Source organism: Musa acuminata, chromosome BXJ1-9 (genome assembly GCF_036884655.1).
Source record: "Musa acuminata AAA Group cultivar baxijiao chromosome BXJ1-9, Cavendish_Baxijiao_AAA, whole genome shotgun sequence".
Classification (NCBI taxonomy): domain Eukaryota; kingdom Viridiplantae; phylum Streptophyta; class Magnoliopsida; order Zingiberales; family Musaceae; genus Musa; species Musa acuminata.
In genome coordinates, this window is record NC_088335.1 from 48,312,168 (window position 1) to 48,325,449 (window position 13,282).

The 13,282-nt window shown below is 35.6% G+C and overlaps 2 protein-coding genes across 2 annotated transcripts; one reads left to right on the forward strand and one right to left on the reverse strand.

Moving 5' to 3' along the window:
- Positions 1-250: 250 nt before the first annotated feature.
- LOC135585869 (uncharacterized) lies at positions 251-4,159 on the forward strand. The gene is made up of 7 exons (XM_065084333.1): positions 251-383; positions 456-658; positions 1,343-1,415; positions 2,056-2,151; positions 2,355-2,405; positions 3,175-3,537; positions 3,661-4,159. The coding sequence occupies exons 1-7, from the start codon at positions 261-263 to the stop codon at positions 3,982-3,984; spliced, it is 1,233 nt and encodes a 410-aa protein (XP_064940405.1). The 5' UTR covers positions 251-260; the 3' UTR covers positions 3,985-4,159.
- A 534-nt stretch (positions 4,160-4,693) lies between these two features.
- Positions 4,694-9,903, reverse strand: LOC135593962 (transmembrane 9 superfamily member 3-like). The gene is made up of 7 exons (XM_065084332.1): positions 9,628-9,903; positions 8,888-8,928; positions 8,239-8,821; positions 6,491-6,628; positions 6,170-6,326; positions 5,476-5,960; positions 4,694-5,244 (listed from the first exon to the last, which is right to left on the reverse strand). Exons 1-7 carry the CDS (start codon positions 9,783-9,785, stop codon positions 5,025-5,027), a joined length of 1,782 nt encoding a protein of 593 aa, XP_064940404.1. The 5' UTR covers positions 9,786-9,903; the 3' UTR covers positions 4,694-5,024.
- Between the last annotated feature and the right edge of the window lie 3,379 nt (positions 9,904-13,282).

Below are 13,282 nucleotides of genomic sequence, written 5' to 3' on the forward strand. Positions count from 1 at the left end.
ATTTTACTAGAAATGCCAAAGAAGAAGTAACGCCAGCGGCGAATTATTAGATATTATATTTTTTAATTTAATTAAGAATATATATATATATATATATATATATATATATATATATATATATATATATATATATATAAAATCAATTTCTTCTTGTTGTTGGATGTCAAGAGTAGGATATCTTAATCGGATCTTATAATTCTGGTTCCCAATTCAAAGTGGATCCGACCCGATGACCCTCTCAGGCCCGACCGGTATCGTCGATGGATTTGTGTCGACCGCCGGACGGATCCGATGCCCTTTTTACCTACGCTTCCATGGCGGCCACCGCATCGGAGCATCCGCGTCGTCTTCTCCGTGGCTTCGTCTCCCCTGAGCTCTGTAAGGTACCGCCAATGACATCCAATCGTTCCACTGATCAATAGATTGATGAAACATTGGGTTTGATGACTGTTTAGGAATTGGAGTTCATACATCGGAGCTGCGGCACCGTGGGCTACAGGCCCAGCGTCTTCTCCACCACGCTCCCCCACCTGGCCGCCACCAACTGCGCTCACCTCATCATCCCCTTCCTCCCCCTTCGCGACCGCCTCAAGGACACGGTCGAGGATCTCTTCGGATGCGAGTTCGAGCTCTTCGTCGAGTTCACCGGCCTCATCAGGTCAGGTTTCCTTCCCTTCTTTTTAATGAATCGGCGTTTCACTGCTATTCTGTTGGATTACGAGGTTATTATTACTCCCAAGTTCCCTTCCTATTATCGCCACCACGAGAAAGATAGGCATCTGTATTATGGAATCTTTATTTAGAGTCGGCAAAGAAGAAAAAGATGCTGCTTTTCTGCATCTCATATCTAATCATAGTGTGTATGAGCTTCAACTGCCCTGTTAAAACTGCTTTTGATGCATTTTTCATGGTTGGAACTTGGAATTATTTTGATGACTGCTACAGAATGTGATACGATCGTTTTAGCTTTTCTATCAATGATAAAAGCTTTTGGTAGATGTGGGAATCATCAATTAGCACGAAGATGATACAACTTTTTTGGGGGTATGAGATTACAGAAGTTTTATCCCATATTTAGGCTTGATAAAAGGGCTCCTATCTCCTGATACTCTTTTAGTTGTGCATTTGTACATGAAATAACCTAACCTTTTAACAGAGCATTTGGTTTAAATTGATAAAATATTTTTTTCCTTTTATTTCTGTTTCAAAAAGCTTCTTGTGAACCAATCAGGTGATCACAAGGTGAATTGTGTAAACTTATTTTGGTTTAGGCAATTTTATTCTCGATGCAATATGAAGTAAGAATTGCATTTAAAAATGTGTTCCCCCATTTTGTATGCAGTTGGTGCAAGGGAGCATGTATCGGATGGCACAGTGATGATAATAAGCCTTATCTAAGACAAAGGGACTTTGCGGTTAGTACAGATGTTGTGTGGCTTATCCTTCTGTTAAGGTGATTTCTTCATGTTTTCTTATGAATTGTAGAGACATGTGGACTCTTAAAACCCAATATAGCTTTTTCTCGTGTCAAAAAAATCGATTGTATGGCTTTGAATCCTGAAAAAGTCATTTACACCTGTGCAAACATGTTTGTTCACACATCATATATCAAATAACAGTCTTAAATTTAAGAGTGTTATTTCATTACCTTCTCTGATTAAGCCCATCCACTAAATGGATCCAAATGAATGATAATACACCAATAATATGTCATAGAATAATTTTAATTTAATTTTGAAAAATCCTCATGTTGTTACCTTTTGATTTCTACTAGCAAATTCTATTGAAATTATTTACTGTTCTTTTATCTTCTATTTTCCAATATATAGATCTATCACCGTCAAACTGGCATAATGGTGCTTGTGTTGCATAAATTTCTGGACTTTAAGATGATGAACAAATAATGTCTAATAGATAGGGCAAGCCTTTCAATTTTGAACCATAAACCTATAGTTTTTATTCTTAGCATTATGGACGATTTCACATTCCTTTTCTTTCAGTCTTCATTTGATATAACATTATGCTATTGCTGACTTGTGCTTGTTTATGTTGAAGGCAGTCTGCTACTTGAACAGCCATGAAAAAGATTTTAATGGTGGACTTTTTCATTTTAAAGATGGGGAACCTTCGTCAATTGCACCCACTGCTGGAGTAAGCACTTCGTTGAAGATATCTTACAGTGTCCTTAATACCTACTTTGCCATGTTTATAAAATGTTCTGCTGCATAATGCAAATTTATTGTTAAGAAATCAACTAGTTGTTGAAAGACAAAGCTCAAAAATTAAAAATTCGTATATCAGTCCTGGAGCAAGATATGGCTTTCTTAAGTAACAAATTTCTTAATTATTTTCAGGATGTTGTGGTCTACACAGCTGATGAACGCAATGTTCATTCTGTAGATGAGGTATATATATCATCAACTTGTTTATTATTTTAGTTTGCACTAACTAAATATTAGTTTCAAATTGCAATTGAATTGATTGCATATAGAATAAATTCATAGTAGTTTAATGTGAATAATAATTCACACAGCAAAGATTTTGTAGAATTTTTTATTAATCGATTCCTATGAAATGACTGCTACTTTGATATTGATGTAACCAAAACCATTTGGCCAGGAAACTATTCATTAATCAAACTCATCAATACAACGTGGTTTTCTCAGCTCACTATATACAGATAGTGACCTTATAAACTCATTTTCTACTCAATGTATGACCGGGGTTAAAGGAGAGGCCGCATTCAAAAGTTTGAATTTTGTTGGATAACTTGGATTCTAAAATTGCAGAGCATCGTGGACTTTCTTTTACAACACTAAAATTACTAACAAAAACAAATGACAATATTATAAGTATAAAAAAACACAACTGAATCAACTAAAAAAAAGTCAATCTACAATTAAGGCTTGATTTACTCGATCCTAATGAACTCAAGACTTAAATTGAACCCAATCTGAAACTCCAGTGAACAGTCCTGCATCTTGATACTTGTCAACATGAGTTCCCTTGTGCTAATAAATTCGTGATAACCCTCTTATTTGACCTCACAAGCAGATTACATTACGGAAATTCTTAATGCAATAGGTTTTGCTCTTTTATATGCATCATGGTTGGTTTATGTCAAATATCCGTTACAATTGTTATGGTATCCTGATCTATCTAAATCTGGAACAGGTAATCGATGGTGAAAGACTGACCTTAACTCTTTGGTTCACACGTGACAGTGCACATGACGAGGACGCAAAGCTTATCAATCTTCTCTCTCAAAGACTACTAGTTGAACATATTGAACCCAAACCTTTCTTGCCTTTGCCAGCATCAAGTTGTATGTATTGGTTGGCCCAGGAGAAGTCTGGATTTGATGTACGCTGTGCTAGAGTGAGCATCCTTGGTTACGACTTCTGTCCATCCGAAGGCAAATGTAGCATGAATGATTCACCATGCGATCCTCTCGAGCTGCTTGATGGGAGATTGTATCTTGGTAGGGGTGACGAAGTTCTTGACAAAGAATTTGTCAACAGTCTGCATGCCTTGCAGGTAACCTGTAAAGTAGATCATGCAATAGAAGCATTGAACTTTGGATGAGTTCTTGTCTAAGCATCTATAACTTAAGCTCCACTCTTTGATCTACTACTCATTGCTAAAAAATCTTTGTAATAGGTTGTCCAATTCTGTGGCTGGAAAGCCGCTGAATTAGCAACAGAAAGAGAAGTACATCGTGCAGGATCGACCAGACCAACTGTTCTCAAGAGATCAAACAACTTGGAGCTGTTGGTGCCATGTGATTACAAACTTGGGGAGGCAATTTTAGGTGGCATATCACGTCATGACCCAAAACCTTCATTCAGCTGGGATGACTTGGTGCGCGGAATTGCTAGGTGGGAAGAATACATGTCTGAATTGCATAGAAAATTGTTGATTCTTATTCCATACTGGTTATCGAATCATACTCTCTCCTTTGTTGATGCTACTGAGCTTCTATGACGAGACCAATAAAGCCGATAAAGGAGGTTGTGATATGAAATGCTAGATGCATTTCCACTGCAAAATTTTGGATACTTCACATCAATGGTTACACATCTCCCCGGGCAAAAATGAGATGCACTGTTCTGAGCAAAATCTTGATCTAAATGGGGTTGGCTCTTCTCGTATTTTCATACACCTTAATGCAACATGTCGTTGGTCATTTATATTGTTGTTGTTGGTCATTTATATTCTTAATGCAACATGTTGTTGTTGGTCTTATGGTCGGTTTACGTCGAGTATCTATTTCAATTGTTATGGTATTCTGACTTTGTCTTTGGGTCACAAAGCTTATCTTCTCTCTCGAAGACTGCAAGTTCAACAAATTGAGCCCAAACCTATGTTGCCTTTGGTGGCATCAAGTAATGTGTATTGGGTTCCCCAAGAGAAGTCTGGATTTGATGTACGATGTGGTAGAGTGAGCATCCTTGGCTATGATTTCTGTTCATCCGAATGCAAATGTAGCACGCATGACCCACCATGTAATCCTTGGCTATGATTTCTGTTCATCTGAATGCAATTGCTCTTAATTTGTTCTTAGACATCAGTAAAAATCCTCCAAATTTGTTGTCCATTTACTCCTACTATTGGACAAAATGGAAGGTTATTAACCAGAATGAGGAAGACCAGCACTCACAGATACTTGTAAGAATGAATAGATAGATATCCATGCTCTTAAAACAAGTTTCTTTAGATGTATAGAGAAATATGTCTTATAACATATCCAAGTGGTTCATAAGAGAGCCATTCCACGAATGTGCAGATACATGTAAAAAAAACTACTTGACAATGTCATACAAAGAATTGGCAAATGGAACAAGTGATCAAAGACAGGGAAACATACAACTATAGATACTAATGATTAGTAACTGCCTATTTCTGGAAGAAGCAGAGCCCTGTCGGTTCAAACTGGTATTACTCCTAATCCCCGCAAAGGGCAAGATTTAACTGGATGGTTGCCAAAGCAATCGGATTCATCAATTCGATTTGGTACTGACAGGTTACTCACACTTGATGGATCGATAGATGTGCCGTACAAACAGCAATGCTGCACGGAAGCCAACCATGCCAAGCATAAGGAAGAAGCCATAGCAGATGCAAGCCATATAACCAAAGAAGAAGGATGTCTGCATAAAGCCAGACATATCAGATCGGGCATAGTAGTAGTACAAACAGTATGCGTACACAAATACACCAGTTGATCCTCCACATAGGAAAGACCTGCATTGCAGTGAGATCAAGTCAGATCAATTCAGTAGAGAAAGGAATTCAAAGAAAATTGAATCCTGTTCTAAATAAGAACTTCCCGACAAGTAATAGAGGTCCCTAGAATGCATGACATATGCAGCAAAGATTAGTCATAAAAAAAGTCTGTATGCAATTGCATCAGCATAGAAGCACAAATGATTAGACAGGCTAGCTAAAAGTGAAGAAATTATAATATAGGCTTACCTCCACCACCATTCATGGTCTTCAGCAGCAAGCTGAAAGTAGGTTAGCGCAATGGTGATGAATGCGGTCACAATGAGGAGGATGATGAACACTATGAACAGAATGCTATATATGGTGTAAATACTGTGGCCCCACACGCTGGCAAAGATGTAGTAAAGCTCAATGTAGATTGCACTGAAAGGCAGAAAACCAGCCATTGCCATCTGTGGAAGTGTTCCTCGATACCAAGGGAGTGGTGGAATCTCTCTAGGAAACTTTTTTGTCCGACAAGGGGCTTGGAATTCATTTTTACTATTTTTACCAGCAATTCCACCCAAAACAAGCAACGGAGAGGTTACCAATGTCCAAATGAGAACAATAACAACAATGGTTCCAAATGGTAAAGCTGCAGTGGCACTATACACAATAGCAACAGTGTTGAGGAAACAGAATGTCAGGAAAAGAGGCCCACAGAAGAGGCATCCGGTCAACAGCAAATTCCTTACCTGCCAAACAGAAAATGAATAAGCATATAAAACCTTGAATCACCTTATTCACTTGTTAAGTTTTTTCTTAAGCTACCGTTTCAGCAAGAGTCTTTAATGGGTATGAATGCAAAAGCATACATATATCTGGATCATTCTGCATTTTAATTTGATGAGCAAAGCAGCAGAAGGGAAAAAATAAGGAAATGTCGTCGAGGAAAATGTCTCACCCAATTTGTTCCCTCGAGCTGACAGTAGAAAGAGGTAGCAGTATATCCAGCAATGCCAGAGGTAAGTGCATAGATGACTACCAGAGCAGTAAAAAGAGCCCCACGATTGTAAGGATAGAAAACCCCAATTAATGCAAGAACAAAAATGAAAACCGTGCTGCGATGAATGTCAAGGGAAACAAAAAAGTTAATCCAAGTAAACATCATCATTTGATAGAAGCTACAACAAAAAGTTAATAAAAAAAACAAAAAGTTGATCTCTGCAGTTCTGTTTTATTGTTTCTCAAATTACTCGAAACAAGCCTTTCTAGAGATACTCACAGAGCAAATAATTGTGTGCCAGAACCAAGACATGCTGCAAAGAGTGATTTGTTCTTTGGGAATCTAAACACATCTCCATGGATATATTTCCAGCCAGTCTCTTCTTGCTCCTCAGCAGACTCCTCATCATGGGCATACCTTCAAGGAACACAAGGAGGACACAAGTTTAAGTTTATGAATAAATTTGCATGCACAAAAAAAATCAAAATGTCCCTAAGAGATCTCGACATCATCCTTATCATCTAGGTGGACAAAATGATTGTCGACAAGACAAAATCCAATTTGATGTCATTACTTAAATTGATCATATCAGTTTGCAATTTTTTTTAGAATCTAAAACAATATTTTGGTAACTAAATAGGCTATAAGCAATGTGCAAAAAAGTGGCTTAAGTATGCAAGCATCAAGGTATTGCATACTGAAGTATATGCAGTTCTCAATAAATTATATGGAACAAATGCATAATTTAGATAAAACTATGAAACATGTAAACAAGTGCGAAGTCTTTTGGACCACGAATTATAAGACCTCGAATCAATCTCCTTATGGTTTTGGGAAATCATGAGCAAAGAAGAAACCTTAAGACATTTTAAGCTAGAAGCAATATTACTCTAATGCAAGCAATTTCTACTTTTCTCGAAACAGAACAGTAAGATGGCTTTTTGGTCCAATTGACTGTGTTGGAATACACAAAAGCATGATCTGCGTTTTCTACACAAAGGGTTAAGTTGGTCAACTTAGCTTAGTTTCTTATGGTCCATGAGTGATATATGTGATCTATTGACATCTATGATTTACAGCTTGGTCATAACTGGACAATCTCTCATCAGGGGTATTTACCTGGGCCTGCAATATATTTTTGCATAGTTCACATACACAAGATCCCATAGTCCTTGACCTAGGACATCATCATGTTTCCACTGAAATATTTACCTAGAATGTGGAAGCATTCTGTGGAAATAAACATCCTGTAGTACTTTCATCGGAGAGCCATATACAGCTATACATTGATGTTTCACTCATTTAGAACACTCAATGTCATATTTGTATTTTCTTTTCATAAATGATTGAATAACAAGCAAGATAAACTTACTATTACAGAAATTTTAGTTATAGAAAGTTCATCAAGAACCTCAACACAACCTCACTGGAAGTTGAACTGATTCTATATATGACACATTTTATGTTCGTTAGGGTTAAGAAGTAATCACACTGAATTCAATTGAATCTAGTAAATTATAAAATTATACCTAGTATGCGCAATTACTTATTCTTTGTTTTTTGGCTTATAACCAGGAATTACATTCACAATGTGTATCGAATAAAATTAGCATTCAAACAATTTAAAAATGAAAAAATGATGAAGTACCAAGTTTCCTTTAACACCAAAAATTTATAACTTCCAAATATTAATAAATAATTCTCCATTATAGTCATAATCCCCATAGCAATTCACAAGATCTGTTTAATATTTGACATAAAAAATGGAAGCTGATCAGACATTACAAGCATCTAATTGTCAAAATCTATAAGGAAATTGGTAAATAGTAGCATGAATTTAGTTATATCTATTGCACTGAAGTATGGTGGTACTCCTTCAATATATTTTAAACATGTCAAGGTTCTCTTTTGCCATCTATTAATAATCATAATAAAACTTATGGAAGAACACGCAGCACCAAAGTTAAGTGTTAGGAACTTGAAAGATATCACAGAGTTAAAAGTTAGGAACTCGAAAGATATCTCACTTGACAAAATCATTCTTCAACACCCGCATCAGAATTGTGGCTAGGAAACCAGTCAAGAGAAGAACTGTAACACATGAGTTGATGATTGAGAACCAATGAATCTCCAGATGATGCGTTTGTGAATATGTCAGTGAATACTTTTCCATCCTCTTTTCAAATGGTGTGCTTGTCTCCTTCCACTTGACTGAGTACATAAAATCCACCTCGATTTCCTTATCGTCTGTGAGATCCACCAATGCACTAGGGTCGGTGTGGACAGTAATCTCAATCACACGATCACCATTATAGAGGACATCAAAGTGGATATGCCTGTATAGGTAGTATTTATAATCACCCAGATCTTTGCCTTCCTTGTCAACCTTCCCAATGAATCCCCAGATGGGGAGGTCATCAAAGTACATCTGGAAATAATAGTCCTTTGTAACAGCACTTCTAAACTTGGCCACATCCTCTTTCGTAAGTTTCTTCTTGCAAAGCTGTTTGGAATCAAGATCCACTAGGAAATTAAGCTTGTAGGGGGCATCTACAAGGCGATCCCCATTCAGAACTTCACCAAGAGCTTCTCTAATCTCAGTCACATGTTCTGTTGTCAACACCAGACATAAGCAAAGAGACATACAAATCAACAAATAGAAAAGTAGAAACCAACCTGGAGCGCAAAAGGGGAGATCAAAGTAGCGATACGTCTCACTGTAAAGAAATAAACGAACAGGTAAGCTTCATACAAGAATCAAATTATGAATAGTATTCAACATTTGAGTGTTCAAGCATCTAACTCTTTCTACTTTGATCGATGGAACGAGAACTAAATTATGCATCATCTTCGATGATTTAAGAACTTAATAATCTAAATCAGCTAAAAACAATGGGATCCTGAGTTGTCCCATCTCTTAAAACATTCAGAAGCTGTCAACGGCCTAAACTTTCCTTACTTCTAATATCCACGACAAGATTGGATGAACTCACGGGACAACGCGATGATCAGTCAATTTTCTCGAGATTGGATGAACTCATTACACAAAACACGTTGCGCAGTCAAGATTCTCGAGATCGTCAAAGACATCACAACAACTCGAAGGGAAATGAAGCCTTACGATTATGTTGGGAGCAAAACCCTAAATAAGGAACCAGCAACTTCCGTTCATCCTAAAAATCAATAGCATTTAGGGGATTCGAACGTACATAACACTTCTTCCACAAGAAATTACCAAAATTTCCTTCAATTTCACATAATTTTCGAGCCAATGAAAGGAATTCAAGGCCGATCGTCGTCCAGCGATTCTAATCTCCGAAAAACAGATGAAAGAACGCATCATCGCCATCAGGAAACGAAACCCGAGAGATCTCACATCGGAGCACGCAGACTGAGAGAAGGAATACAAGCCTCACCTAGGGTTGTGGAAAGGGCCGACCTTGTTGGCGTAGAGGGGTACGGAGTCTCTTTTCTTATAGCGGTGGTCGGAGGCGTCCGACGCAACTCCTGCGATCCCGAAGCAGAGCAGCAGCAGCGCCACCGCCGCCGCCAGATCCATCGGTTCCCTCCCCATCCCTTTCCCTTCGATCCGAGAAACGGAACCAAAGAGATCAGAGCACAAGTGGTGCGACGGGAAAGAAGGAAGAAGGAACAGCGTATTGTGAGTCGTCTGTGGATAGAATTCGTGGATTTCGCGTTGCTCGTCTGCTATTATAATATATCTACTATTTATGTTATGTCCGTTCGTATGACAAATGGTTTGAAGAGAATAAAAAAAAATCAAAATTAGAAGTTTTTATTTCTTTATAAAAATATCAAAATACTCTTAAAAAAATATTTTTTTAATCAAAATTTTGATTTCTAATATTACAATAGTTTTGAATAAAATCACAGTGTCTTTTATTTATAATATATTTTAATATAATATTTTTATTTTTATTAATAAACCATAAATAATGTAACTTTATTATCATTCCTTTATAATAGATTATTATAATATTTTTTAAAAATATTATACCTAAAATTTAAGATAAAGTGGAAAAATATAATTTTTATCATGTTTTATTTTAAAATACATCAAGACCCTTATAATTTTTTATCATAATTTTTAATAAATACAAATTATTATAGTATGAGAAAATTCTAAAAAAATTATTATTTTTGAAAAATAATGGGGATGATGGAGATGACGAGCGGCCGACATGCCCTTGCCTACAACCCCCTCCTCTTAGGTGATGACGAAGGCGACTAGGGGTAAGGGTCCATAGATTCTCATTTATAATGATAGAGGAGAATGGAATGAGAGTGGCAAGCGGAGGGTAGGGGGATCGCACAAGGAGGTAGTGAACATAGGTGGGGTGTGATAATGATAGAGGCAATTGATCATAAGACTACATGGGTATTGGGGCACAATTGAGAACGATGAGGGTGACAACACGTAGGTTATCGTTAACAATGGTAGAGGAGGATAGGAAGAGCGTGGAGGGTCCGTGCACCGAGATAACAAGGAGGGGCGAGGGTGAAGGCGTATGCGAGGAGGTTAGATGTGGAGGTGATGATTGGTGCGATGAAGACAGGGCTTTACGAGAATTTATTAAAGCTATGGTCGAGAATTTGCCCTTATAATATTCTTCAAAAATTATAGGCTTAATTTTAAGGTTACATTAATATTTTTGATAATTTGAATTAATTAAGATATTTTTGAATTGAATATAGTAATAATATTTTTACTTGGACATAAAAAAAATATTGTATCCTTAGTTAGAAGAAAACTAACCAATTTAGTTAAAGGAAAAGTACAATAACCTTATTAAAAAAATATTATAACTAGTTCAGTTTAACATAGGATTGGCTTGACTGGTTCAATCTAATTGAATTTAGACTCAAAACTCATTTTCCATGGAAAACTTAAACTTTAAGCTGTTAAGGGAAGGTATTTTTATTTTTCTTAAAATAGGAGCTCTCTTTATGCATTTGGAAATTAGGAACACTATCCCAAGAAAAATTCAAAAATTGGACTTTAATCGAGAAATCACCAAATAAAAATATATTTAAATTTTACTTCTGATCAAGATATGTTAAATATTTAATATCGACCGGGCAAACCTTACATCTGAAATATATTATACAATTATGAATGTTATCATGTATAAACTTCACAAATTTAAACAAAATTAGACTATACTTAATGCAATACATAGGGACTATAATTAATATTTATTTACAATAAATTAAAAAATATTTTAATTATTTCAAAAATATAGGACTTAATACATTAACATGAAAAAATTATTATATATGTATACCCTCAAAATTAGTTATTTTTTATATTTAAGTTGAACCATGTTCATAGAAAGCTTTCACTTATGTATTCATCACAAGGAAAATTGTGATCATACCTCAAGCACACAAAGAAGCTCTTCATTTTTCCATCTTTCAAATGTAGGATTACTCTTTCTTCACACAAGAATAATCTCAACACTTGTCTCTTCAAAGTTTCCTTGAAGCATGCATCTGAATTCCAAAGTCGAGCACTTTTGCTTTCATATCATTGTTGATCATACTGCTTGGTAGATTCTTCTATAAATCATGGTTTTCGTTTACTTGTGAACTACTCCAACCAGGCCTGCAAGTGTTTGAGATCTACTCTCTCTCTCTCTCTCTCTCTCTCTCTCTCTGAGGTAAGACTTATTATCTCTTCAAAGTGGGATTACTTATGTACAAATGAATTCCAACCATCATAATGTGTGGTTATATTTTGGATAGACACAAACACTTTGGAAGCATTAGAAGAGAAGATTATGATTGAGAAAACTTTCCTGTAAGGGTTGAAATCATTCACAGAGAAAACTTTATGAAGCATTAGAAGAGAAGATTAAGATTGAGAATCAATTCAACTCTTTCCAGTAAGGGTTGAACACCTAATGCATCTAATAATACAACAGATGAGTCCTTGGAATTTATAAAGCTGAAGATTCAATTGAATGTATTTGCCAATTGGTCTTAAGGAGATTAGTTATTGGAGGCTTATGGACATTTTAGCAGTCTGTAAATTATGAAGCCTAATTACTAACTCTTTTTGTCTTATTTGGAATCATCAGAATGATGACCAGTTTTGTGATCACCATAACAAGCCATTCCATAGCTCTTGCAAATGCTCAATCCATTTAAGTCTATTTCAACCAAGTGGTCTAAGAGCATAACAAAGATCCTAATTTTATTGGATTATGATGGGTCATATCATCCTAACAATGATCTAATGATTTCCAAGACTTGATAATAGTGGCATATTACTATGTCACTATTAACAATACAAGAGGGATTTGAGTAAAAAAAATAACTATATCAGCATTGATATTGTATTAGTTGTTAACTACTACTAATGGTGTTCCTGTTAAGTTCATGTTGATATAAATTTGATGAAGTTTAAGCTTGATTAGTATTATAAAATATTAATATCATTTAGAGATTAAGTTTTAATTACTATTGACTCGTAAAATATTGAAACTTATAGGGTTTCGACATATGGGTAGATTATTTAGTTATTAATATATTTTTTATTATATATATATTTATCTAGGGTTCTTAAAATATATAAAAATTTGTTCGATAAGATAAAAATATTGAAGTAGATACGTAGAGTTACTAGGAATGATAATAAGATGGTACCAATATTTGTTGAGGAATATTTATATCATACATACATACATACATACATATATACATATATAGAAAAATACTGAGTATTCTTAATGGTTCAAGATTAAAAAAAATATGGAAGTGAGAATTATGTTCTGCAAGCTGATTAACGAATCGTGTCGATATGGATTATGCCTTGATCTCTTATTGCTGGGAATTATTTCGACCAAAACTGGTAATAGAACAAAGAATAGATTAATAGAGGATTAATTTGTTCTTGCTTCATAATCACTAAATGCCTAGGTTGTTAAATGTCTCATCATGAAGTCGTTGCTTACTCATTAATCCTTAATCGTGATAGCATGCCTGATTAATCCTTTCTACAGGCACTGTTACTGTGTCACTTTTATTCCTTTGGAATGTGGGAAATCT

Coding starts and splice junctions, on each gene's coding strand:
- LOC135585869 (XM_065084333.1), top strand. CDS start 261: ATGGATTTGTGTCGACCGCCGGACGGATCCGATGCCCTTTTTACCTAC. Junction 659..1,342: donor GAGTTCACCGGCCTCATCAG/GTCAGGTTTCCT, acceptor TTTTGTATGCAG/TTGGTGCAAGGGAGCATGTA. Junction 3,538..3,660: donor ACAGTCTGCATGCCTTGCAG/GTAACCTGTAAA, acceptor TCTTTGTAATAG/GTTGTCCAATTCTGTGGCTG.
- LOC135593962 (XM_065084332.1), bottom strand. CDS start 9,785: ATGGGGAGGGAACCGATGGATCTGGCGGCGGCGGTGGCGCTGCTGCTG. Junction 8,929..9,627: donor GGCCCTTTCCACAACCCTAG/GTGAGGCTTGTA, acceptor ATTTCTTTACAG/TGAGACGTATCGCTACTTTG. Junction 5,961..6,169: donor AGCTCGAGGGAACAAATTGG/GTGAGACATTTT, acceptor TCTGTTTGGCAG/GTAAGGAATTTGCTGTTGAC.